General features: G+C 40.2%; 1 protein-coding gene across 1 annotated transcript in view; it reads left to right on the top strand.

Moving 5' to 3' along the window:
* Positions 1-24,120, top strand: part of LOC117489604 (membrane-associated guanylate kinase, WW and PDZ domain-containing protein 3) — a 151,609-nt gene that overhangs the window by 86,836 nt on the left and 40,653 nt on the right. The window contains exons 2-3 of the mRNA XM_034139057.1: positions 11,863-11,979; positions 22,181-22,300. Coding sequence (XP_033994948.1) covers positions 11,863-11,979; positions 22,181-22,300 — 237 coding nt within the window. The remainder of the gene's footprint in view (positions 1-11,862; positions 11,980-22,180; positions 22,301-24,120) is intronic.

Raw genomic sequence — 24,120 nt, forward strand, 5'->3', positions numbered from 1 at the left:
ACACACACACACACACACACACACACACCGTCTTGTTCACTTTCTTCCTCTGCAAAATCTGGCAAGGCGGCTGCTGTCTGAAAACAACGAGCACATCTCATCACCACAGCAACAATTACGCTTCTATTTCAAGCTTATCTTTTCTTGGGTGTGCGTGTCGTTGAATTAATAATATGATCCTCTTTTGTCAATCTGTCAGTCACTTAAACAACTCACAGAGAGATAGAGAAACAGTGAAACAGATCTAGATATTTCCCTGATTCCCGTCCTCTTCTCTGCAATGGCTTGCATGAAGTACTTTGTAGTCTGATTCCTATCTGCTGCCACGAGGAAGATACCAGCTCATATTTCTCTCATCATTCTCTGACGCCTGGCAAAGCTGCTGAATACCGCACTCGACAGCCATCTTTGGCTGTGAATGACTCAGCCCTTTTTGGCCATTGTAGACTCATTAAGCATCAAAAGGAATGCCTGATGCTCGGAGAATGCGACAATGCACAGAATTTGTTGAATAAACAGCATTTGAAGTGGTCCTTAGTGGAGCCTTTTTAAGGTCTCACTGCTCAGTGTCTGCAACAGGTTTCCCTGCACGAGATACATGTGCTTACCATTCCCCGGTTTGACATTTAAAAAAGAAAAGCAGACTGCCATCAGGTCTGAGGCAGATTTAAGCAAGATTAGGATCCAGGCTTTACTCTTTTTCTTTTTCTGTTCCTGACTGGCTGAGCATGTTTGGTGCCTTCCACCTCATTTCAGCAACAAATACGATCTCTTTCTTACGTTTTTCTCCAGCTCTCAATAATTAAATACGTCTAGCCGAGTTCTTGCTCCACGAAAAACATGACTTCACTTTTATGCAGACATGATTCAACAACAAGTTTGGCTTAGACCGACCTTCCCACTAGCGGAGAACAACACAGCTCACTTAAATCACACTTGTTTCCTGGATATTACTTGAGACCTCGTTTCTCTCTAGCAGGAACAGTGTTTGCATGCATTTGTGCCAGATGTAGTTTTGCATGTGAAACAGGTAGGAGTGGTGAGAGGGAGTGAATATGAAGTGCACGCATTTACACCGATGGCTTCTAAACTGAGTGGAGAGGATGGTACAAAAGGAAAGAGCTTGGATTTGAATGAAAGATGATTGAATCAAACAATTAACAAACAATAGTGCTGAGATTCCAGAGAGTCGGTCAAGAATCCAGTAAACAGAGATTATGCATCAATTATAACAAGGGAAAGATGATATATGGTCAGATTTTCTGACTAAAGAAAACAAATATGGTGATGATTTTTGATCAAATGTTGGTGAAATTCAAAATATAAAAACATCTCGCCTGCTGTCAAATCCTAGATAACCCTGTGAGTTGCTTAAAACCTCTGACAGTGCAGTTTATACGCATTTTTATAAATTGACCAATACCATGCTATCGAATGAAATATTCAAACAACTATCAGATGGATTGCCGTTAAAATATGTAAAAACATTCATGGTACCTGCAGGATAAATCCTACTGACTTTGCTGATTCCCTGACTTTTCCTCTAGAGCCATTATGAGATGAACATTGTGTATTGAGTGAAATGTAAGTATTGTATGGATTGTTGTAACATTTGGTATTGATATTCAGGGTTTATTGTTACAGTACCTGATCACAATACGGTTTATGACCATCCTTTACTTGCCATATATATGAATTTCAGCATAACTTTAGTGTTTAGTATTAATCGACAAATTTAGCTAATCTATGGTGGCAAACAAGGTAAACATATAACATCTACTACACATCAGCAAAACACCATTATACTAATCGTTTATTGACGGCAATTGTTTTCATAATTGATGACTCATCATTTAAACACTCACATTTTGAGTTTTCATAATTTTTCATATCTTATCAATAATGTTATTATTATATTATATTGGTTTCACTATTTTCCTTATGTTTAGACTAAATTAAATGTATTGTTAGTTGCAGCCCTATGGACATTTTGGCTCTAGACTAGTTTTCCCAATATTGCCACCAATTAATAGAATCTCAGCTGATTTGCATGTCGAAAGTGCGTCCACAAACTCGGTGATGAGCAAACTTCAGTTTTTGCTCCATGTGTTGCAAACTTTGGTTGGATTGATAAAAGCTGTTGTCTAATGAGGTTTTGCAGACATGTTGTGGGGATTGTCCACAGTATTGAGTATGTTAGTCGCTTTGGATAAAAGCGTCTAACATGTAATGTAATGTTGTCTTAGGCAGATTCTAAGTGAGGACCCACATGGGATGTAAAGTGTTTGTGTGCCTGTGTCTGCGACTTCATTCTGCAGCTGTCTCCTTCTGCACAGACCACATTAATGATAGAACAGAGGCATGGGCCATAGACTGCTCATTAAAGAGAGAGAAGGCTAGAGGAAGAAATGTGAAGTGGAGAGGATGCAGACGGTGAGGCAGCAAAAAGAGAAAAATGAACATTGAAGAAACTTAAAAGTGAAGATACGCACAATTGAGCAAGGACATGACTCAGCACCTGCAGGGCAACACTGCTCCTTCCTCTCACCACATCTTCTCGCACTTTCTTCCTCCTTCCTTTCTCTATCCCCCCCCCCACACACACACACTTTCGTCTCTTTGGGACTTCTTCTTTTGCCTCACATTATCACAGCGGCTCTGGTACTCCTGCTGTTGAAGCTCTTAATTCGCACACCTCTACCTCTGCAGTTCTGCTGAGTTAGGCCGATGTCGCTTTTACCTCACAGCGGAAGGTCATCCCTCCATCTCCTGAGTGGTGATGGACAGAGAAGAGGGGGGGGGGGGTGAGAGAGAGAGAGAGAGAGAGGAGAGCATATGGTTAGTTAACTTTAATGCGGAGGCAGATGTCTCTCTGTGTACTGTCTGTGTACGTGAGATCAGTGGACTGGAAATGTGTCATGCTATGATCATACGAAGGGATATTTGTAGTCTTTATTGACAGGGGAGCCGGGGACCTACGTGGCTTGCGAAGGGATTTCAGCTTTTTCCACTGTTGCTTTTGTTATGATGAAAGAGAACTTAAGTATTCACATCATCCAATGAATTAGCAAAACGGTATTACATTTAAGGTTGTTTGGACGTTCTTTGCAGTCTGGAGGAACACTGTAATTAAAGGTGTAACACTTTCCTTTCTACAAACTATATACACACTGCCATCGTTTGTGTTTGTGTGTTTCATAAAGGCGCACAGCCAGAATTAATTGAACATTGCGTTGGAATAATGTCCCTTCATTTGCTGCAAGTCATGCCGACATCAACTAGTCTACCAAAACCAACATAATCACCTTTTTTCTATTTTAAGCCACTTATGCAAGACCTCTGCCCCACTGCTAAAATTATGTGAAATGACAGAGAGTTTTGGGCGCGTGAGACCACGGCCTGTTTAACTTTGCATAGCTCTGTAGCAAGCCAAGCCGACGGACTGGGAACACACACAGTTACCCATCAGGCAAGCTGCTCCTCTCCTCTAATGCACATCCTCCAGCCGTTAAAACACATCCTCATGCCAGTTATATAAGTGAAGAGATTTCAACAGACGGTACTGGATGAGGTGTGAGATTATAACCCAGGCTTATGGCCCACCACTCAGTCTTTGCTTCTCTCAGCAGAGTCAGCGGGATGCCCCGTGATCCCAGTGACACGTCTGAAAAATCGAGCGGAGGTTTTGCTGTGAAGGTGCCCTGAGGCAATTCTAACTCCAAAAATAATGGGACTGTGCAAGGTTAGAGCAGGATATAGAAGAGGTCGGGGTGTGAGGGTTGGGGGGAAGTGTGGTGTTGTTGCCTTCAGAAGAGTGATGAGTGCAGACCAACCAGAAGTCTTGCAGGTGTTGCTGCCTTAGTCACAGGGTTTGACTGAGTGCCACATGGGGAAGAGGAGAGCCTGATGAAGAGGATGTGGTGACCGCTCATACACACCATGATGGATGGAGAGAGAGACTGTAGCATCTGCCATGCCTGCCAGTATAGGCGAAGCAGAGCATTAGAGAGAGGGGTTTTAAAGCACAGAGTGTACAGTAAGAAACCCCTCGGGGTAAAATCTCAAAATGATGTTAAACTTAAAAAGGGGCAGAATAGACCAAAAAACTAAAAGCTACTAAAAGTGTAGCTCTCCTGTTATATGGGTTAATGCTCTGTAGCACTCGGGTTACATGTAAAGTTAATTATTCACATGAGGCATTCACTTCTCTTTTTAAATTAGAATTATAATTTTAATCCAATGAATACTTTTGTTTATGTTGCTCACATCCTTTAATAGTTTGACCGAAACTAATATATACACACAAAAGAGCAATAGCTGTTGGTCTTACAGCAGTGATTGATACATGCACTAGGCATTTGTATTAGTTGATGAATAAAATGCAACAAACACATATCATTCTTATTCACCCTTTTTCCCTTTTTGCATAAAGCTACTTAAGCTTTATGAACAAATAAACAGTATCTGACAATCTTGAATAATAAATATCAGCTTCTTCCAATCTATTATTGAAGCCATGGTTGGGTGATAGGGATACATTCCCTATCACCTAATTGAAGTATGTATATTTTGTATTTTTCAATGTTGTGACAATCCTCTGGAAATTCATTCATGAGAGTTGCGTCGTTGACCTTGACTGGCTACTTTACGTAAGATAGTGGCAGTAGAGCTTCCAATTTAGTTGTTTTCTCTTTTATTTATATATATTTATATATATATATATATATATATATATATATATATATATATGCAAAAAACACACAATTTGTAACAATGAATAGCTATATTTTATATATATATATATATATATATATATATATATATATATATATATATATATATATAAAATATAGCTATTGTTACAAATTGTGTGTTTTTGCATCCTTTTATCGTGACAACTGTACTTATTTCAATTACACTATGTAAGATTATGCGTTTCTAGAAAAAAAATCAGATTTTGGCTCATCCAGCAATTTCTCATCCAGACAAATCAAGTTACAGATGGTATACAGATCCAATATCAGGGTAAATCAATCAAGCTCACAACTTTGTACACAATGGTATATTCAACCAGAGATAATAAAGGAACGTATACCACTGTTTCAGCACTTTGGAAATATCTCTGATTGTTTATGAATTTATATTGAATAACTGTTTATTGGGTCGCATTGCACACCGGTTTGAAGCTATGTGTAATATTTGAAATCTCCTAAGATTACCAGTGTATTTCTTAAATTAAGTTCCATAATTGTAAACAATATTTGAAACCTGTCCCATCATGAACAATGAAAGCATCAGCCAAAAATGTACATGTATTTTCATTTTAGAGACAAAGCCCTCGAGTGGCCATATCATTCATGATTCTTCTCCATCAGAAGCAATGGAAGGAGTATTGTCAATTTGACATGGAGCCACTAAGTCTGCACAGGCAGCAGGTAGTGTGGTTTGACAAGTAAACAAGTAATCAACACTACTGTACTGGTCTTGTTCATTACTCACAGCAAACATTGGTTTCTTTTACCCGTGACCACAATATTTGTTATGTCATATTTACATAAAGGATGTTCTTGGTTGTTCGGAGGACTTGTTGACATATGGCTGCACAGTAGTACATTTGTCATTTCCAACAGACAAATAGGTCAGGTAGGGTTTAAAAATAATGAGTTACGTTGCTTTTAAAAAAGATATTGTGACAGATCTACCTAAAACTGACACTATAAATATTGTTAGATTAAAGTCAGGTTGCGTTTCAGCTATGTGTCTGGAAGTCCGTGGGGTATCTATTAGAATAGAAAAGAAAGGAACGTGTTCAGTCTAATGAATTTGAGTGACAGAGATTGCAATCTTTCCATATACACATTCCAAGCACGCATACCCAGTGAATGTCCAAATGTCTTTGAGCAACATGTGTAGAATTTCTGACCTTTTAGTTTTTCTTTAAATGGACCGAATCTACTGAGAAAGGTGTCAGTGAGCAGCTCCAGACCTGACGACATACTCCCATTCAGAAGGCTGTTAATTAAGTGACTGTCAGATAACAGAGATAATGACCTCCCTGTGGACGTCCTTCATGCCTCAGGGAGACTGCCTCAGAATGAAATGTCGCAATACACACAAGGCGTTGGCTCACATGTCACCATGTTTGGAAAAAGACCCTTGCACAACCTTACGCCTTAAAGGAAAAGTTAAAGGGGCCCTATTATGCTAATTTCCAGGTTTCATTTTTGTAATATGTGCCTCTACTGTGACATGTTTACATGCTTCAAAAAGGTTTTTATTAGAATTCTTTCTCATACTGTCTGTACTGCAGCACCTCTTTTCACCCTCTGTCTGAAACCAGAGCCCAGTCTGCTCTGATTGGTTAGCTGGTTGGCTCTGTTATGATTGGTCAACAGCTTAGAGATGTCCTGCTTCCTAGCCTATCACGTACAATGTGTTGAAATGCTAGCCAATAGAAGCGTGAGTATTACAAAGTGATGTCAGTATGTTAAGGAAGTAAATAAAGGAGTCCAATGGAGGAGTTTCAGTCAGGTGAGGGGGGGTCTGGGAGAGAAACTCCCTCTGGAGGAAAGTTTGAGATTTTAGCCTTTGCAGACCCTTTACATGCACATTTCATTTCATTTCAAACCTTTATTTATCCAGGTGTATCCCATTGAGATCATTGATCTCTTTTTCAAGGGAGACCTGCTCAAGTAGGTTCCACATGAAACATAAAAACATAAACAGAACAACAAAAAAGGACATCATACAGCATCATTACAGGGATTACAATTTACATAACTATCCACATGAACAGGTACCAACAGCTTCTGATTGAGTAGCATCCAACCGAGCTTTAAAAACATTTAGTGGCACCAGATTGCTCAGTTTCCATTTCAATTGCAGACTATTCCAGGATAGTGGAGCTGCGCATCTAAATGCTATCTTCCCTAAGACAGTCCTAGCAGTTGGCACATTTAATAAAACCACAGCGTGCGATCTCAGGCAGTAGCCACTTACAATTCGCCGTGAGATCAGGGAGCAGATATAGGATGGAAGTTTCCCTAACATGGCTTTGTATATAAAAATGTACCAGTGACTGAGCCTCCGTACAGTTAGTGAAGGCAGACCAGCCCTTGCATACAGGGTACAGTGATGGGTTAATGCTTTACAGTTTGTCACAAATCTCAGTGCACTGTGATACGCAGCATCTAACTTGACCAGGCAATTGGCAGGTGCATTCATATAAATCAACCTACATGTATAACACACTACATGAAATGGAAAACCCCAAAAAACATAATAGACCCCTTAAGGTATATTTGCTTTTTATTCAGAGTGTTAGATTGGGAGATTGATTTCATTTATGTACAATATATATAAAGCTACAGCAAGCATATGTAGCTTAGCATTAAGACTGGAATTAGTTGAAGTCACTCTTCCATACAAGAAAATATCTCATGACACCACAACATGCAGATCAACAGATATCACTGATACCACTTATAATAGATAGTTTTTTTCCATCTTTTCCTAGCTTGCAGCGATCTTGATACCTCAGTTTAAAAATGGCATAATGTGTTTTCAGTGTGTTGATCTTATGTAATCATTTTCACAGAATGATTGAATGCATTTTAAAAATAACATTCCCTGAATAAATCTCTTCAAACGGCTGCTTGACATGTGCTTGTGTGTGAGAGAGAGTTATGTCTTGGGCTCGGAGTGTTAATCTAATTCTGCGGCTTCTGAGTGAGGTGTTGGTCGAAGTGAGGATGTCACTTCAGCGGGGGTGCCAGCCACTGCTTCTGTTGCTGCAGATATTTTCTCTAAGCCTCCATGTTTTTTAGAAGAGGAGCACTGCTGATGCCAGGTGAAATGGCAGCATGGTGTTGAAGGATTCCCGTGGGTGACCTTGCCCTTTGTCACATTCCCTGCCGTCACTTAATGCAAAAATGACAAGGAAACAGAGGAGGGTTGGTGATCTTTGGCTGAGGTCGGTGTAAAGCAACAGTTTCATTTCAAGGGAACTGGTCTTTTGATTGGACTTATCTCATCCAATTTGTGTGGGAATATAGCTCGTGACTAGGAATCATTTTCTGCCATCACTTTGAGTACAGTCTTAGTGGAATTAAATGAATAAGGACAAAAAAAGTTAAGAAAGAAAAGATTATTTAAATGTGTGATGAATTTGATCAAAACCCTGCCTTTTGGTCTTCTCTTCTCAATGTCCCTCTTCCTGGCGGGCTGTAGTGTAGAGAGTGGATTGCCGATGGGGCACAATAAAGCCCATTGAGTCCCTGTTAGAGAAAAATGAGGGCTGCTACAATAGCTGTGTTATCTGTGGGGAGGGGGAATGAGGGACTCTGATGTGACAGCCTAACAGACTCTGACAGGACCAGGGAGCCACAAAGGCCACACTGTAGCACTCTACTGTTAGCACAATGAGCAGATCGGACCAATGTGTGTGTGTACAGTATTTCATTTATCCAGTGAAGTGTGGCTGAGCATGCTTGCTCTACTGTCTTATACAGGCAGGCACATCCACACCTGCTCAACTGTACAGCCACAAACTGTTGAGGAGTGTTGGTTCTGCTTGAAGCGTGACGCACGAATGGTAGTGGGTTACAAAGAGTTCTTGACTGCTGCAAGAAGATGTTACAACTCTTTCATCATCACAACGGGAGTTTCATCATCACAAATGCAAAGTTTTAGCCTACAATTAAGGGTTCAATGTGTGGAGGAATATAGGATTTGATTGGTGGGAAAAGATCAACGGGAGAAGATCACAAACTTCTAAAGTTAGGTTTATTTGTAAACCCCAGTACTTCATGGTCTCAGTCGGCTTTACAGGCCCACAACACCAATGATTTCCTGACCTAGCCTGAAGGAGAAGACAAGAAAAACTGCAAAAAATAAAATCCTTGCACTTTGGCGAGAGAAAAAAATCATTTGAAGACCCTTCGAGAAGGAAATCAAAGAAGAAGGAGCAGGAAAGAGAGGAGAAAAAAGTCATCGGCACAGAAAAAGATATTCAAAGGATATCGTTATATAGCAGGGCAGTTATACATTTGCGTCCATGCAAGAATAAGAAATGGAAAAAGGCAGCTTTAAGTCATGTAGTTGACAGATTTTATCCACGGTACACTTATCTCCCGTACTCTTGCTGTTGACAAACTGTATTGACAGCGAATATATGCCTCAATTCATTTTTTAATCCTCCGCTGAAGGATTCGTCATTAGCTGAAAGCATATGGAGCACATGTAGTTTGGTGAGATGGCCATGTTCCCCTATTTATTCCCTTGTGTGCAAGCTGAATTCGAACAGAAAATGATATTCTTGGACAGTTTTGTGATGTTTTTGTCAGATTCGGGCTTTGGTTCCCTAGTCTCAGTCTGTTTGTCTGCTAGAGCAGCTGTGATGCAGCCCTCTTTGGAGAGGCGGACGGAACATGGAGCAACCTTTTATTCTGAAAAGCCAGGCCCGTCGGGATGCGTGTCCCTAAAACAGTGTCAGATGGCGAGGCCTGTGGACGTGAGGTGCATTTTGATGTGATAGAACAGCATCCTCCAAAACATAGAGCGATATGAAGTGTACCAAACACAATAAAAGTATGTGCTGTCACAATAATGGCGCGTGTTGGTTTCTGTCAAGAGTTGAGCAGGAAAAGAGGATTTAAGAGGTTGAGGAAACTAGCTGAAATATTCCCAGAGCTCATCATTATTGAATCATCCCTCCGTAGTGAAGTACACTCCCCTCTCTATTAGCTCATACAGTATGGCTACAGTAGTGCGATCTCATCTCTAGTCCAGCTTATTTGTATTCATAGCGATGCAGAGAGGAATGGAGCTGAGCAGGGTTTGGTCTGTGTGTGCAACCGAGAGGGAAAGAGAGAGACTATGGGAGAGAAAAGGGGAAAAGATGATTACTTCTCTGTAGTCAAACTGTTTCAAAGCCTACTCTCCCCCCGTCTGTCAAAATGAGGCGGACACTGAAACTGAGGGCAGGCAAACACAGAAGATCTCTTTCCTGTTTTCAAAACTCCTCATGTTCTTTCAGAGAGAAACTTTTTTTCCCTGCTTGTGTATGACGACTCTGAAGTCTTCAGCTGCCTCAAACTTTGTGTGAACTTGCTTTGTTTTTACAAAGGCTTCTGGGAGTTGAGAGCAAAGGCGATATTTTCTTATGAAAATCTGTGCCGTCTCACTTTTGAGGTTGTGGCATTGAGCATCTTTGGTGGAAAGTTTTTGAGGCTTGTGTGAGATTGTTGGAACTGTTAAGAGAGTGGAGCGGTTTAAATCCATCATCCGTCACTTTGGATTTCACATTTGTTTGTTCAGAAGAAAGGAGGCAGTAATGACATGAATTCAGCCCAGTCCAGTTTGTTCTTGGTATTTTTAACCAGTTTGCTTTTTAGCAGGATTCTTGTACAGCACGTGCTCCCTTTTCTTAACACATTGAAACTGTTTCTAGGCCAAATATCCTCCTTCATATCCCAAAAGTTAATATATCCTTAATGATAAAGTGGATTTAACCGAGGAGATCAGATTTTTATAATCTGTTTAACCTTCGCCCTCAACTACAATCTCCTCACATTGATCAAACTAGAGTGAAAAGGTGAATCAACAAGGATTTGAGCCCTCAGCTAGACAGAGCAGGTGGTCATACATACTGTGCATACAGGAGTATACTTTATGTTTAATGCTGTGGATAATATTGTGACTATCAGTGAAGACCTTGTTTGCCCAAAAATGTTTGTGTCACTGTACATTTTGATTTGATCTGAAGAGCTTTGAGGTGGTTTCATTTATTTGACCTGCTTAAGAGTGTCACATCATCTGAGAAAACACACCTGCATCCGGAGCATCACATTTTTCATTAGAATGGAGATTAATATGGTTTTACTGGATAACTGTGACCCAGTTAAACTGACCTCTGCACTGTCATAGAACATGACGTGACATAGATAGATAGATACTTTATTGAAATGAAAACCAATGAAACCATTCATTTGTTAATGTCCATTTAATTTACTTAACATTCGCCTATATTCTATGTTTTAATATTAATGTTGCTGGCACTGCCTTTAATATCGCCTCAATATATATGTATTAGGTAATTATGTAAAAATGCACTTAAAGGGGCCCTATGATGCACATTTTCAGGTTCATATTTGTATTTTGTGTCTCAACTGTGACATGTTTACCTGGTTTAATGCTTAAAATGTTCTTTATCATTCTCACACTGCCTGTGCTGCGGCATCTCTTTTTTTTACCCTCTGTCTGAAACCAGAGCCCAGTCTGCTCTGATTGGTTAGCTGGACGGCTTTGTTGTGATTAGTCAGCTGCTTAGAAATGTTCCGCCTCTTAGTCTTGGCAGACCATTTACATGAACAGAAATCTATATAGCAAACTACAGGAAAGGGAATCCCCCAAAAACATAAAAGAGTACTTTAAATCCCTGAGATTTTAAGTATGTTTTTACTCCTGGCAGACTTTAAAATCTGGGTCTTGTTGTTAACACATAAGCTTCTATTTGTCAGAATTGTGTGCAAAATGTATAGTGCTGCAAACACATAATTATTGCAATTATTAAATCAGTGGATCATAAACTCAATCACCATTGTTACCTTCAATCTTTGAGATTGCCACTTTACTGATAATGATAGTTATTATAATAAGCACTCAATATCTGAGGAAAACACCCGACAATTAACATCTATGAAAGCGTATCTGTTTTGTAGAAAAACAGTTCGGTTCTGTGGCATCGACCCCTTTGTGTGGGTACATGTCACTTGGATAGATTTCCTTTTAGGCGTAAACACTTCAGAGAGATCACCGCCATGTTGTTATTGACCCTCTCTTCCTCTGCTTCTGTTTCTGCAGGTAAAGTATTGAACACAGACCTGCGCCACTACCTCAGTCTGCAGTTTCAGAAGGGCTCAATGGACCACAAGCTCCAGCAGATCATACGGGACAACCTCTACCTACGCACCATCCCCTGTAAGTACTCCATATAGGCCTGTAATGCATAGCTCCCATTGACTGCTCTCAAAAGATCCTCGAGCACAAAGCAAGCCAAGAGTGCGCAGTATAACCTACTTTCAGTGCATATGTGTTTTTATCTCAAGCATCTTATGGGAACAATGAGGATGTTCAGCACGCGTCACACAGCTGCCGATCCAACCCACTAGATGCAGCGTTTTCTCTTTTCTGTTACACTACACAGGACTGTATATAGACACACACACATTCTTACGGCTCTCACGCATCATCCTCTAACAGCTCTCTGTCACACACACATTTCAACGTCACCATAGCAACCCCACCAAGGACATTTCTTTAACCCCAATGTAACTTATTTACTTCTGAGCCGTATCACCACGAGTGATCAAAGCCACATTATTTCCATAAATAACTCTTTCCCCCGCGGTGCTCTGCTTCCCCTCGCTGACTTTCTGCTCAGTGGGGCCATCACCAACTATTACATGTGCTGTAATCACTAATGGACTGTTGAATAAAGAGGTTGGTACTGCGGACTGCCAAGAACAACTGCAAGGAACAGCAGCTGTATGCGTTTTCTGAATAATTCGAAACCCAAGGGAAACTTTAAACTGATTGAAATATAAAAAAATGTGGTATTTGATGTTATTTTGCAAAGCAGCTGTTGATCTAAGAGTCTGTATAATTGCTGCAAAAAATATATTTGGAGCTGATAAGTGGTGCTTTTACACCTTTATCCGTTTAATATCTTTCCTTCGCTTTCGAAAAAAAAACACATTTCACGCCAGTATTTTCTGGCTTTCATGAGCTTGAGTATTGTAATCTTTTAAAGGAAAGCATGAAAATTACCAAAATTAGAGTGACACGGCTATAAGTGGTAAATTAATATCCTGATTTAGGTTTGTGTGGGTTGCAGGAATTCAGGTTATTTGCCGTTTGCAATTACATTTCCTTGGAGAGACTCTCCCCCCCCCAAGTAATCAGCATCTGTCTGTGTATGAATGGAGTGTAAATTACAGTAGCAGCAAAGATGATTATCATCTCTAAAAAAGGCTAGGTAATTCATATTCCATTTATCATAAGGGGCTGAACGACTAACTGAATTAAGACGTCTCCTCTCATGTTTCTTCTGATGTTTAAAGAGACATTACGCAGCTTTTGTAAAGCATCAGATGACGTTTGGAAGTACAATTGCATTAACAGGAGACTAGAGTATGACGCAGTATCTGTAATCCTGGGATGATGTTCACACAGATAGTTTTTGGCCTCAATATTTCCCACGTCCTGTTGAGGAGTGACTCTGCTCAGAGGAGCACCATAATTGTATTCAAGGTTTTAGTCACATGCAGAGCGACTGCTCCTCAGGCGATGACAGACTCTCAGGCACAGACCTGTCACAAACAAGCAGCATCTCTGCTCTCAACTCCCCAAAGGCTGGAAGTTGTTGTTTGTCTTGTTCAGAAAGGTCTTGGATTCACAAGTGAGACATTTTTTAAGGAAGTCAGCTGCTTACCTTTCATGTATATTTCATTTATTTTTAGAAGAGGAGGAATATCCTTCTTACCCTCCAGCCCCACTACTGTTTCCTTCACTCTCTGTCTTTCTTTCACATACATGTCAGCCTGTTCTGAGCTATAGTTGTTTCCTTGGCCCTTGAGTTCAACGTGATTTGTAATGGAAATGTTCTTTTCAAGCTCTGTTGCACCGGGAGTACCTCAGGTCAGTTATAGTGGATGGACAAAAGATGATTATAGAGCTTTACAGAACTCATTAGTGATTTCTCTCCCAAGGACAACTAAGTCCGTCTTGCAGGCTTCTTTTCTCCTCACACACACGCACACACACACACGCACACACACACACACACACACACACACACACACACACACACACCACACACACACACACACACACACACACACACACACACACACACACACACACACACACACACACACACCTTCTTGTGATGCTTTTTGCTAAAGATTTGCGATGCACAATAGCTACACTCTAGTTGTTTGCAATGGAAATCCTTAAGGAAGTATAATAGTGAAATCAAATTGTGACACAATAGTGCAAGTTAAGTGCAGGAATGATCACATACATTCACCTAAACACACTCCGCGATCTTGACCACAAACATGGCTTTCTCTTTTAAAGGGGGAGTTATGTTTTCAGGTGGTCCCTTTATCCTTCCAGCCCACTCCTGTAAACAGTATGTCTCAGGAGCGCATTGAAGGATTTGTTTTAAATGTGGCACAAACGTTCACCTCGACTCATAGGAATTATAACAATTAGGTCGTCAAGGTCACTGTAACCTCACAAAACACGTTTTTGGCCATAACTCTAAAGTTCATATGCTAATAATACAACATTTCGTACAAATGTCTTCTGTGAAAAGAAGGATGAAGTGCTGACATAATATATACAAAGGTGAAATTCAATGTGACAACATAATATTCCGCAAAAGCTATTTTCTGACCATAAGTCAAAGGCATACCTCTGTAAAAGAATGGATGATTGTTACTTTATTACACACTTTGGTTAGATATTGAATTGATGACACTCTTGAGTGCACACCTTTTTAAAGTGGGGATTGTGTATCTTCTGAGCAGCCTGTTGACATTGGGTGTTAAGCACCCACACTTAGAACGTGTAGCTTCTTTTCAGCAACATGTGAAGCCTTTTCAACTGTTGCGGTGACAGCTTGGTTGTCTATCACAATCATCTTTATTTGCCAATGTGAACACATACGAGGAGGTTAATGGTTTTTGAATATATTGAGCTTCAGGTGATTGCACTTTGTGACGAATCTCAGTCCTCTGTTAAAGGGGCCCCATTATGCTTTTTGGGGTTTTCCCTTTCCTGTACTGTGTTATACAGGTTTTAGTGCATGTAAATGGTCTCCAAAGGCTAAAATCCTAAAGTTCCCTCCAGAGGGAGTTCCCCTCCCACACACTCCCCCCCCCTGCCTGAAACGCCTCCATTGGCCTCCTTTGTTTACTTCCTTATCGTAATGACATCACTATGTAGGATTTGCGCTTTTATTGGTTAGCGCTCAAATTGCACTCTGGTTGAACAATCGCAACAGAGCCGGCCAGCTAACCAATAAGAGCAGACTGGGCTCTGGTTTCAGACAGAGGGTGAAAAGAGTTGAAAAATAAAGACCTTTATGAATACTTAAGCATTTAAACATCTCACAGTAGAGGCACAAAAGAAAAATGTGAACCTGAAAATGAGCAGAATATGTCCTCTTTAAAATAACAAGTTTATAGGTGAAGAGAGATTGTGCATACATCATGTCAATATGGTGATAACTCTGGCCAAAAAACACACTAGATAACCTTTATTGTATTCCCTAAAAGTCTTCAGTAGAAATATTATACGAGTTAGGACCGACATGGATGTAAACTACAACTTTGGGCTTGCATACAACGCAAAACTTTAACTCTAGTTTTCATGTAGAATAGTGGCGGTCGTTGAGGTTTTACGGCCCGCAAACACCATTCATCATCCGCAGCCGTTGGGTTCGCTGCATGAGTGTGACTCTCTAATCCCGGGGTTGAATTACTGTCTTAATGAGCAAGAGAGCAGGACTCGCACAGAGACGGCACCTCCATCATTCACCCTCTCGCTCTCAGCCTCCCATCATTCACCCGCTCTGTTTCACTTGCACTCTTCCTCTGTACCAATTACTATTGCCTGCTTATTTTTTTAATTGCTATGCTTGTTTTTTATTTTACTTTATTTAGGCTTTCTTCATATTTTCAAGGTTGATCCAGGTTACATGTCAAGAATAGACACAAAAATAACATTTAGAAAAGGAAAAATGCAAAGAAAATAATAAGAAAAAATCTACGCTAAAAGGTTACTACTTATTAAATCATGTTATCGGGTTCATCAGAAAGGTTCATATATAGATTTCACTTCATTTAAAGCAGTTTAGGCCCTTCCAATCATTTTATCTAAATTCTAATTCTATCTCTTCTCTCTATATATTTTTTTTGTATTGGTAGATTGTTCTGTTATTGTTTTATGGAGTATTTTAACTCATTCTTTATAATTGGTATTCTCAATATGTGATTTTGTTGATAGTAAATGAAAATGTAATTGCATTCAAATGTTTTGTATTTGTTTTTGTTTGTGTAATGCCAGTTAATGCTGTGACAAATAAAACCCCAAGGTGGGATTTTAAAGTGTATCTAATCTTATGCCATTAACACAGTATGCACATTTCCTCTAAAATATGTATTATACTAACAAAGTGCAATGTAATTATCAGACAATACTAATCTCTTCATGCATTTTTAGGTATTTTTTTCTATTCCTGCAGATAACTGTCCAAACAAAAACGAACCACAGCGCAATGCAGCCACAAGACAAGCTGCATGTTGAAGCTTGTGTGCTGTTTTTGCTCAACTCCCAAAACGCACTCTCCTGCTCTCACTGCATCTATTTTTGCTTTCAGAGCTTCAACCTCTAAACGTGCTTTACATGTTTGGCTCCTCATCTTTTTGGCACTGAAGCTTGAGAAATAATTTTTCCTTTGTGGGAAATCAATACTCTGGGTAGAATAATATAAGGCAGGTTGAGGGAGTAGTGGCGCACCATAAAATTGCAATTTAACACACAAAACAATTGTTTCAATGTGTCGAACATCACAAATTGAAAATAATGAGCATATTCAAGGGTGGATTTATAGCTAAAATGTGTGTGACAGTCAGGCAGACAGCATGAGGATTAGCAGAGGCGGTTTGTGTCACTGTGCCAATGGATCACTTCACTTAACTACCAACCACACTGCTGTACTCTCATACAACTGCAGCTCATCTGTGCTGTCTTGTTTGTGTGTCCAATCCACACTCATATTCTATTTTTGGCAGGTTTTGAAAATGTATGTAGAAATTAAAATGAAACTACAGGCATTGAGTGTGGTCTGTGACGGAGGGTTAGGAGAGAAAAGTGAGGAGCAGAGGGACAAAGAGAGTAAGTGTGTGCTAAATCCCCCAGTCTCCTTCACTGGGTCTTGGGTCTCATTTGGACTCTTACGGAAAAGCTGGGGGAGGCTCTCAAGAGCTGTGGAGAGGACAAAAGTGGGAGGATTTTCTATAAGAACAGAAAGCTCAGGGTCACACACATTACCTTGACTCCCCACTGATATTAAAGATTGGCAGAAAGAGTTTGATCTCACACAAACCTTACTTTTAACTCACCCTTCTGCATGCTGCGTTGTAACCATTTTAGGAGAGAATGCTCCTTCTTCTCTCTTCAATTTTATTTTAGGATTAAAGAATAATGGTAGCAGGTTGATGTGTAAGTAGTTTTGTATTTCTTGTTAAAAGGTAATAGCTAGCTCTGTTATAACGTGACAATAGTAGAGTAAGCCATATGGCAGGGCTTGCCTCAGTATCTTAAAACTGAACACTTCACAAAAGGCCTAGGCTTTGTAATGATCCGCTTTCTTCCCCTCCTTCCTCTCTCTTTCTCGCTCTTTCAGCAGCAAAGCCCTAAGCCCTCTTTTTTTTGTTGAAGAACCAACATAAAACTATGCATGAGATCACCATGTTAAATGTATGGCCTGCCATTTCTGACTGACTTCCTCTGATGTTTAAGTCTTGACATCCTCTCAGTCCAGACGGTTTGAAAAATAGGTCTCAGGCAGCTCACAGCCGCGAGACCTTGCACGACTTAAGTGACAATCTGTTTCACTCTCGGATAAACAGACACACACACACACTGACACGTGTAAACACATGGCTGTGACCACTGTTCATGGACATGAAATTAAAGGAATAGTTTATTCCTTTTGGGAAATATATGTTTTCTTTCCAAGAGTTACATGAGGGGATCAATACCACTCCTATATCTGTTTGGTTCATTCAAAGCAATACCTAGGAGCAAGTTAGCTTAGCTTAGCATAAAACCTGGTGTTGCACACTTATAATCCTTATTAGCACAAGCATAACACTGCACTAGTCTGCAAACTTACATTACACATCAAATACTATAAGTCTACTCATGAACCCGCTAAACACATTAACTGAAACTATTCAGCACACACACACACACAACTCACTATTTAGTGACAGTAGTCCATTAAAGCTAGCAGGTGACGCAGGTTTTACTAGACACGCTCGACATTAAACTTGTAAACCTACCATAAAACGCCCACACCCCCTGTCAAATTGTCCCACCCACATTGAGGATGCTTCCTATGCCCATGATTAGGTGTGTTTCCCAAAATGTTTAATACTCCTAATTCTCTAAATGGCCTCCTCTCCCAGCACAACACAACACAGTCTAACTTTATATTCTGACAGAAAGTCTTTGTTTTCTCTGATAGAGCCTCTCTATTTCTGCACCCTTCTCTTGTCGGGTTTAATTAACTGCGGCGTTTCAACTGCACCATTTCCAGTGTTCAACGAGCATTTTGTTTGAACAACCAGCCTCCGACAGATAATTGAAGGCATATCCAAAGTGTCGACGCCTGCGTTGAGAAGGAAAAGTATGACAGGAAGTTACAAAGTTCTGCGAGAAAGACTTTGTCGGATGTAACCTCAAAGCTCCGGCAGCCCTCATTATATTGTCATCGACTGATCCCCGATAGGAGATGTATGGTCTATATCGGTATGACATCCGGGGTGATGGCTCGGGGATCTGCTTGGCAGGTACATAACTGAGGCTCAAGTAATTGGGCTACAGGGGACCCTTTTGAGTGACCAAAGCCAGTGCGGGCTGGCAAATAAATTGGTAATGAGAAGCAGCAGAGGCCGGCATTCTTACATGCGATGCAATGTCATCTGCCTTTGGTAACACAAAGGGTGGCATCAAGGTGCACTGTTGAAGGAAGCTTCTCTGATATTTTCTTTTCCAAGCTGTGCTTTTGCTCCTCTGCACGGTTTCAGAGGAGCTGTCACAGTCCAATTAACAAGAACACGCAAGAGCGGTAAAACAAAAGAGGGCAGTATAAAGTTACATAATCTGCACAGAGGCTCCACTGTTAATTGCTGCAGACCCTACAAGTGTCAAGGAATCTACTTAGGAGATGCAACAACATGTTTCAATGAGATCCCATTATGGATGTAAAAGAATACGCTGTTTAAAGGTTCAATGTAGCACTGTCATAAATCACAGCTGCTGTTTGTTGCCGTGTTGGACTGAAGGTCACAATACATACTGTGAAAGAATGTTCAGTAATTAAACTACGATCCTGAAACATCTCTTTTCCCAGAAATATATTTCTAGCTTCAGTTGATAATCTTCTCTGTGTGGAGTCTGTATCTTCTCTCTTCGCTGCGCCGCTGCAGGGCTCCTCAGCCTGCTCTGATTTCCTCTGACAACGGAGTCAGGTTGATTTGAATTTTTAAATCGCCTGTTGTTTCAAAATCGACTGGTGGCCCGCACGGCTGTTTCTCAGCTTTCCATACCCTCACCCCATTGTCCTCTCCGTGACCCTGAAAATGATTCACCAGGCCGAGGCAATGAACAAATCTGTTCCATAACCATGGGCAACAGTAAATTTAGGGTGACAGAGATTGCCATGGAATGTAGCACTGATGATTGGTTCATGCTGAATGCTTTGTTCAGCCTCCCATGCAATAAATAACTGCTGTCCTGCCTCCCGTTCAGCTGGGGCTTTTTCTATAGACTCTACAAATTTGGTGACATGCCACCTAATTACCCTTGAGTCCAATAGTAACACAGTCCTACTTATATATTCATGGAATATGACTTACGTAATCCACATGCTAATGCATTCATTTGGTGTCCATTTTTGTACTGGCTCATTTACAGCAATGTGGATTAATGTGCACTGTCCTTTAAATAAATAAACAAACAAACAAAAAAAGCTCTTTATTTTTCTCATACTGCCTGTGCTGCAGCACCACTTTTCACCCTCTGTCTGAAACCAGAGCCCAGTCTGCTCTGATTGTTTAGAGATGTCCCGCCCCTTATCCTATTATGTACAATGTATGTTGGAGTCCAAAAGAAGCACGAGTGTTACATAGTGATGTCACCAGTGGCGGCCGGCCCATAGGGGCGCTAGGGGCGCCGCCCCCCCTCTTCCCACATTAAAAATAAAATAAAATAAAAAATATATATATTTAAAAAATATATTTTTTATTTTTATTTTTATTTTTAATAAACAAGGTAAATATTATATAATTGGTACCAGTAAAATGTATAATCTACAATAAAATCTCGTTTAAAATTGTGTTACGATGTCTAAAGTTACTGATAAGTCACATGTTTCCTGCCTGGCCTTGCCCGTGTATCATTACTCCCTCTCGTCTGGGCGCTATGCACAGCGCCCAAACGAGAGTGCAGCAAGTGCAGCAGAAGCCAACTGTTGCTATCTTTAAACTATGCCGCCGAAACATAATTTCAGCCAATCAGCGTCGTAAAATCTGATGGTCACAGGGCTCCTACGTGAGCGCCCGGTGCAGTCTGTGAGTTGTTTGGACTCGTATACAAGGAGACAAAACAGGAAGCTGTCATACACTCTGGAAGCTACCATTAGCAGCTAATGAAAACTCAGTTTTTGACATAAAAATGGAATTATGGATCATCAATCATTTTTCAAAGTGACAGACACATTGGATTAACCTATGGATTAACCTTCAGCTGCGTTTTTCTCGTTTTTGATCAGAATTGTTATTCTGCAAAAGGTGAGCATATCTCCGTGTTTTGCTACCTAAAGCTACGTCGTGTGATGTCTGTATTTGCTTCCCCTGTCGCGAGTTCTGATCGCTCAGTGATGATACTTATATTTCTAGAATCTGTGGAATCTCAGCTTGTTAGCACAGTTTATGCTGTAGAAACTATGTCCAGGACAAGGTGTTTGGAAGTTTTGGAAGATTCATACTGTAGCTAACCACACTGAAGTTATGGAGGTATTGATCAGTCTTCTCATATTTTTAATATAACTGTCAATTTAAACTTTACATTTGTAATGTTTGCAATCATTTCTCAATGTTAATAATGTTCTGAACCATGTATACGTTCAAAATTGTTTTGGCAATATATATATATACTTGTAACCATTTTGTACATTTTCAAAAACCGACATAACAAGAAAGACAATGATACAGTACGAGAGTAAGCCTCACAGAAATAAAAAAACAAGAAAGAACAATATAATAGGAGTTGGGTCTTGGTCTTGGATAAGTACTGTAATTTAGGGGGTCTTTTCTCAAAAAAATGCCCCCTAGTATTGTTTGATCACCATTTCCACAGCCCCACCTAAAATATCTTCCACCAGCCGCCACTATGTTAAGGAAGTAAACAAAGGAGTTGCAGGTAGGGGAGAAAACTCCCTCTCGAGATAAACGTTGGGATTTTAGCCTTTGCAGACATGCACCAAAACCTACACACTACAGGAAAGGGAAAACCCCCAAAAGAATAATAGGGCCCCTTTAAATGGAAACCCACGGCCCTCATCAATGATCTATATTTCACAAGATGGCACCGAGGTCTTCTTGTGTTTTTTGCTCAAAAAAATACAAATGTGCTGCAGCCTTGTACAGATATGGGTACCTAAACAACTACTAAAGTGTACATCCTCTGTACCTCATGAGTCGTGAAATGCTGTCAGTTGAAGCTTCTCTCAGATTTGTGGTGAATAAATAAAAACTTTTTTTGCTAAAGTTGAAGCCAAACATTATGGATATGCATCCTTCTTCATTTCAGCGGTAGCTAATGCCTACATCAATAACCTCCTAATGATAACCTCTCTACTACTCATAGAGGATTAAGTGAATACCACAGGCCCTCATCAATTATCCATCTTTCACAGGAAGACCCCAAGGTCTTTTCGGGTTTTTTGTTTTTGAAATGTGCTGCAGCCTTGTACACATCACAAAATAAAATGCTAAAGTCTGTATCCTTTGTATCTCATGAATCGTGAGATGCTGTCAGTGGAAGATGTTCTGTGTAGTAAGTAAAACTTTTTATGTTAAAGGTTAACCAGCACTTGAGACACATCTTGTTGCTATGCTGGAAGACAGGAATAATTTCTTTCAAAAGACTTGGAGCTGGATGACAATTTTCTCAGCTCACTTTCAAGGGTGTTGCACAACTGAAGCAAAAATACAAAACCATTGTCCTTTCAGGTTATTGCATGAGGTAACGTCATCAGCTCGAAGCACTTAGGTCTATTACCTAAAACATGTTAGTTTGATGGATTTCTCTTTTTTCCCAGGCACCACGCGGCTTCCTCGAGATGGGGAGGTGCCAGGAGTGGACTACAACTTTATCAGCTGCGGAGACTTCAGGATCCTGGAGGAAAGTGGACTTTTACTGGAGAGTGGGACCTATGATGGTAGGTATCGCCACAGTGTCATGAGAATATGAGAAACCTGCATGCACCCGTGAACACGATTCACAGTGACGGATCCCTATAATGGAGTGAGTGTACGCTCGATATTCACGGTCATTATGACTTACAGGCTGCCTTAGTGAGATGTGACAAGCGGGACGAAATGTATTGATCAGTGAAACATGATTAAAGACTTGTTAGAGGTGACAGTCAGATTAGCGGCGATATTCACAGCCCTTCAGGTGAACTGTGTTCTGTAACTCAACACTTTGAATACAATGGGGCCACTGTAGTATGCAGACTTTGTATTTAAATATAAATGGGAAAACTGTAGAAATCAGGACAAGGGTGTAACTTTTTTTGTCAGGATTAAAATAAATCTTAGAAGAGAAAAGGTTTTGTCAGACGGCCTTTTGGAACCAGATATAACCAGAGGGTAATGACAGATATGGTATGCATATGAAGATTTCTTAATGTAATTAAAAAACATCTAATTGAAACGAAAAACGGACTCCACTTGTTGTATTACTTTTCAAGCTCTGCCTATTCTCATTAATGCCAGTTACATTTATTACATTTTATAATAATAATATACATGTGAATATTTTTGTCAAGGGGACCTATTGTGCTTTTTGTTATTTTCCCTTTCCTGTAGTGTGTTATATAGTTGTTTGTGAATGGACATGGTCTGCAAAGGATAAAATCCCCAAAAAATCCAGAGGAAGTTTATCTCCCTCAACCTTTCCCTTTTTTGTTTACAACCATAACATAATGACATCACTATGTAACATTCCCAATTATACTGGTTAGCGCTCCAACACATTGTACGTGGTAGGCCAAGGGGCAGGACATCTTTAAGCATTTGACCAATATCAACAGAGCCAGCCTGCTAACCAACCGGAAGAATTAGCTCTGGTTTCAGACAGAGGGTGGAAAGACGTGCTTCCTTCAAAACATGTTGCACTATTTGCACATTAAAGCATGGGAACATGTCATAATAGAGGCACAATATACAAATATAATACCTGAAAATCAGCATGTGTCTGATAGATGACTTGCTTCTCTGTGTTTCTTGTGTCAGCATGTCTTTGTCTGTTCTTGACAATATACAGTATATATTCACATAATAGAGTCTGAACATGTGATCAGCTTTAGCACCTCATCATGACCTTATTATATTCCAGTCCAATAAAACCAACCTCCTCCTTCTTCTTCTTCTTCCTCATCTCCTCTCACAGACACATTCAGTAAGCTTTGGCTGATTTCAAGAAAACTATTGCATTTGATTTTGTTAGAGCTTTTTTGAGTTCCCCTGCACCTGGCTGCAGTAAACATGTCTGTGGCAACGGATATTTTACAGCAAGACAAGCCCAGTCATGTTCCTTGCAGTAAGAAGTTTACACAAGGAGGGATATTTCAGCTTAGCGAACTGCCGAATAGCAAAGTATTTACCATTTCTAACACCTCATACCACAATGGAGCATAAGCACTTGCATTGAAAGGTCTTGGAAAGTCAGACTGTTGCAGTGTATTTATGTCATGAGGGGATTGGGAAGGGGGGATTTCTCTCACATTGCGCAATGATTATAGCAATAACATGGTAATCTTCCCTTCTCTTTAAGCTCATTCTTTCTTACTGTAAATCCGGGCTGCTGTTAAGTGGAAGGGATTTTTTTTACTTTAGAGGCAACCTCTGGCCGTGTGAATGGACCTTCTCTGCGCCATTCACTCGCTCCCATTCAGCTGCATCTCGTGCTTCCTGTAGGATGAAGAATTTAAAAGATAAAGTAAAATCCTCATTCGGTGAGAAAGCGCCTTAAGTC

This window comes from Trematomus bernacchii, unplaced genomic scaffold (genome assembly GCF_902827165.1).
Source record: "Trematomus bernacchii unplaced genomic scaffold, fTreBer1.1, whole genome shotgun sequence".
In the NCBI taxonomy this organism is placed as follows: domain Eukaryota; kingdom Metazoa; phylum Chordata; class Actinopteri; order Perciformes; family Nototheniidae; genus Trematomus; species Trematomus bernacchii.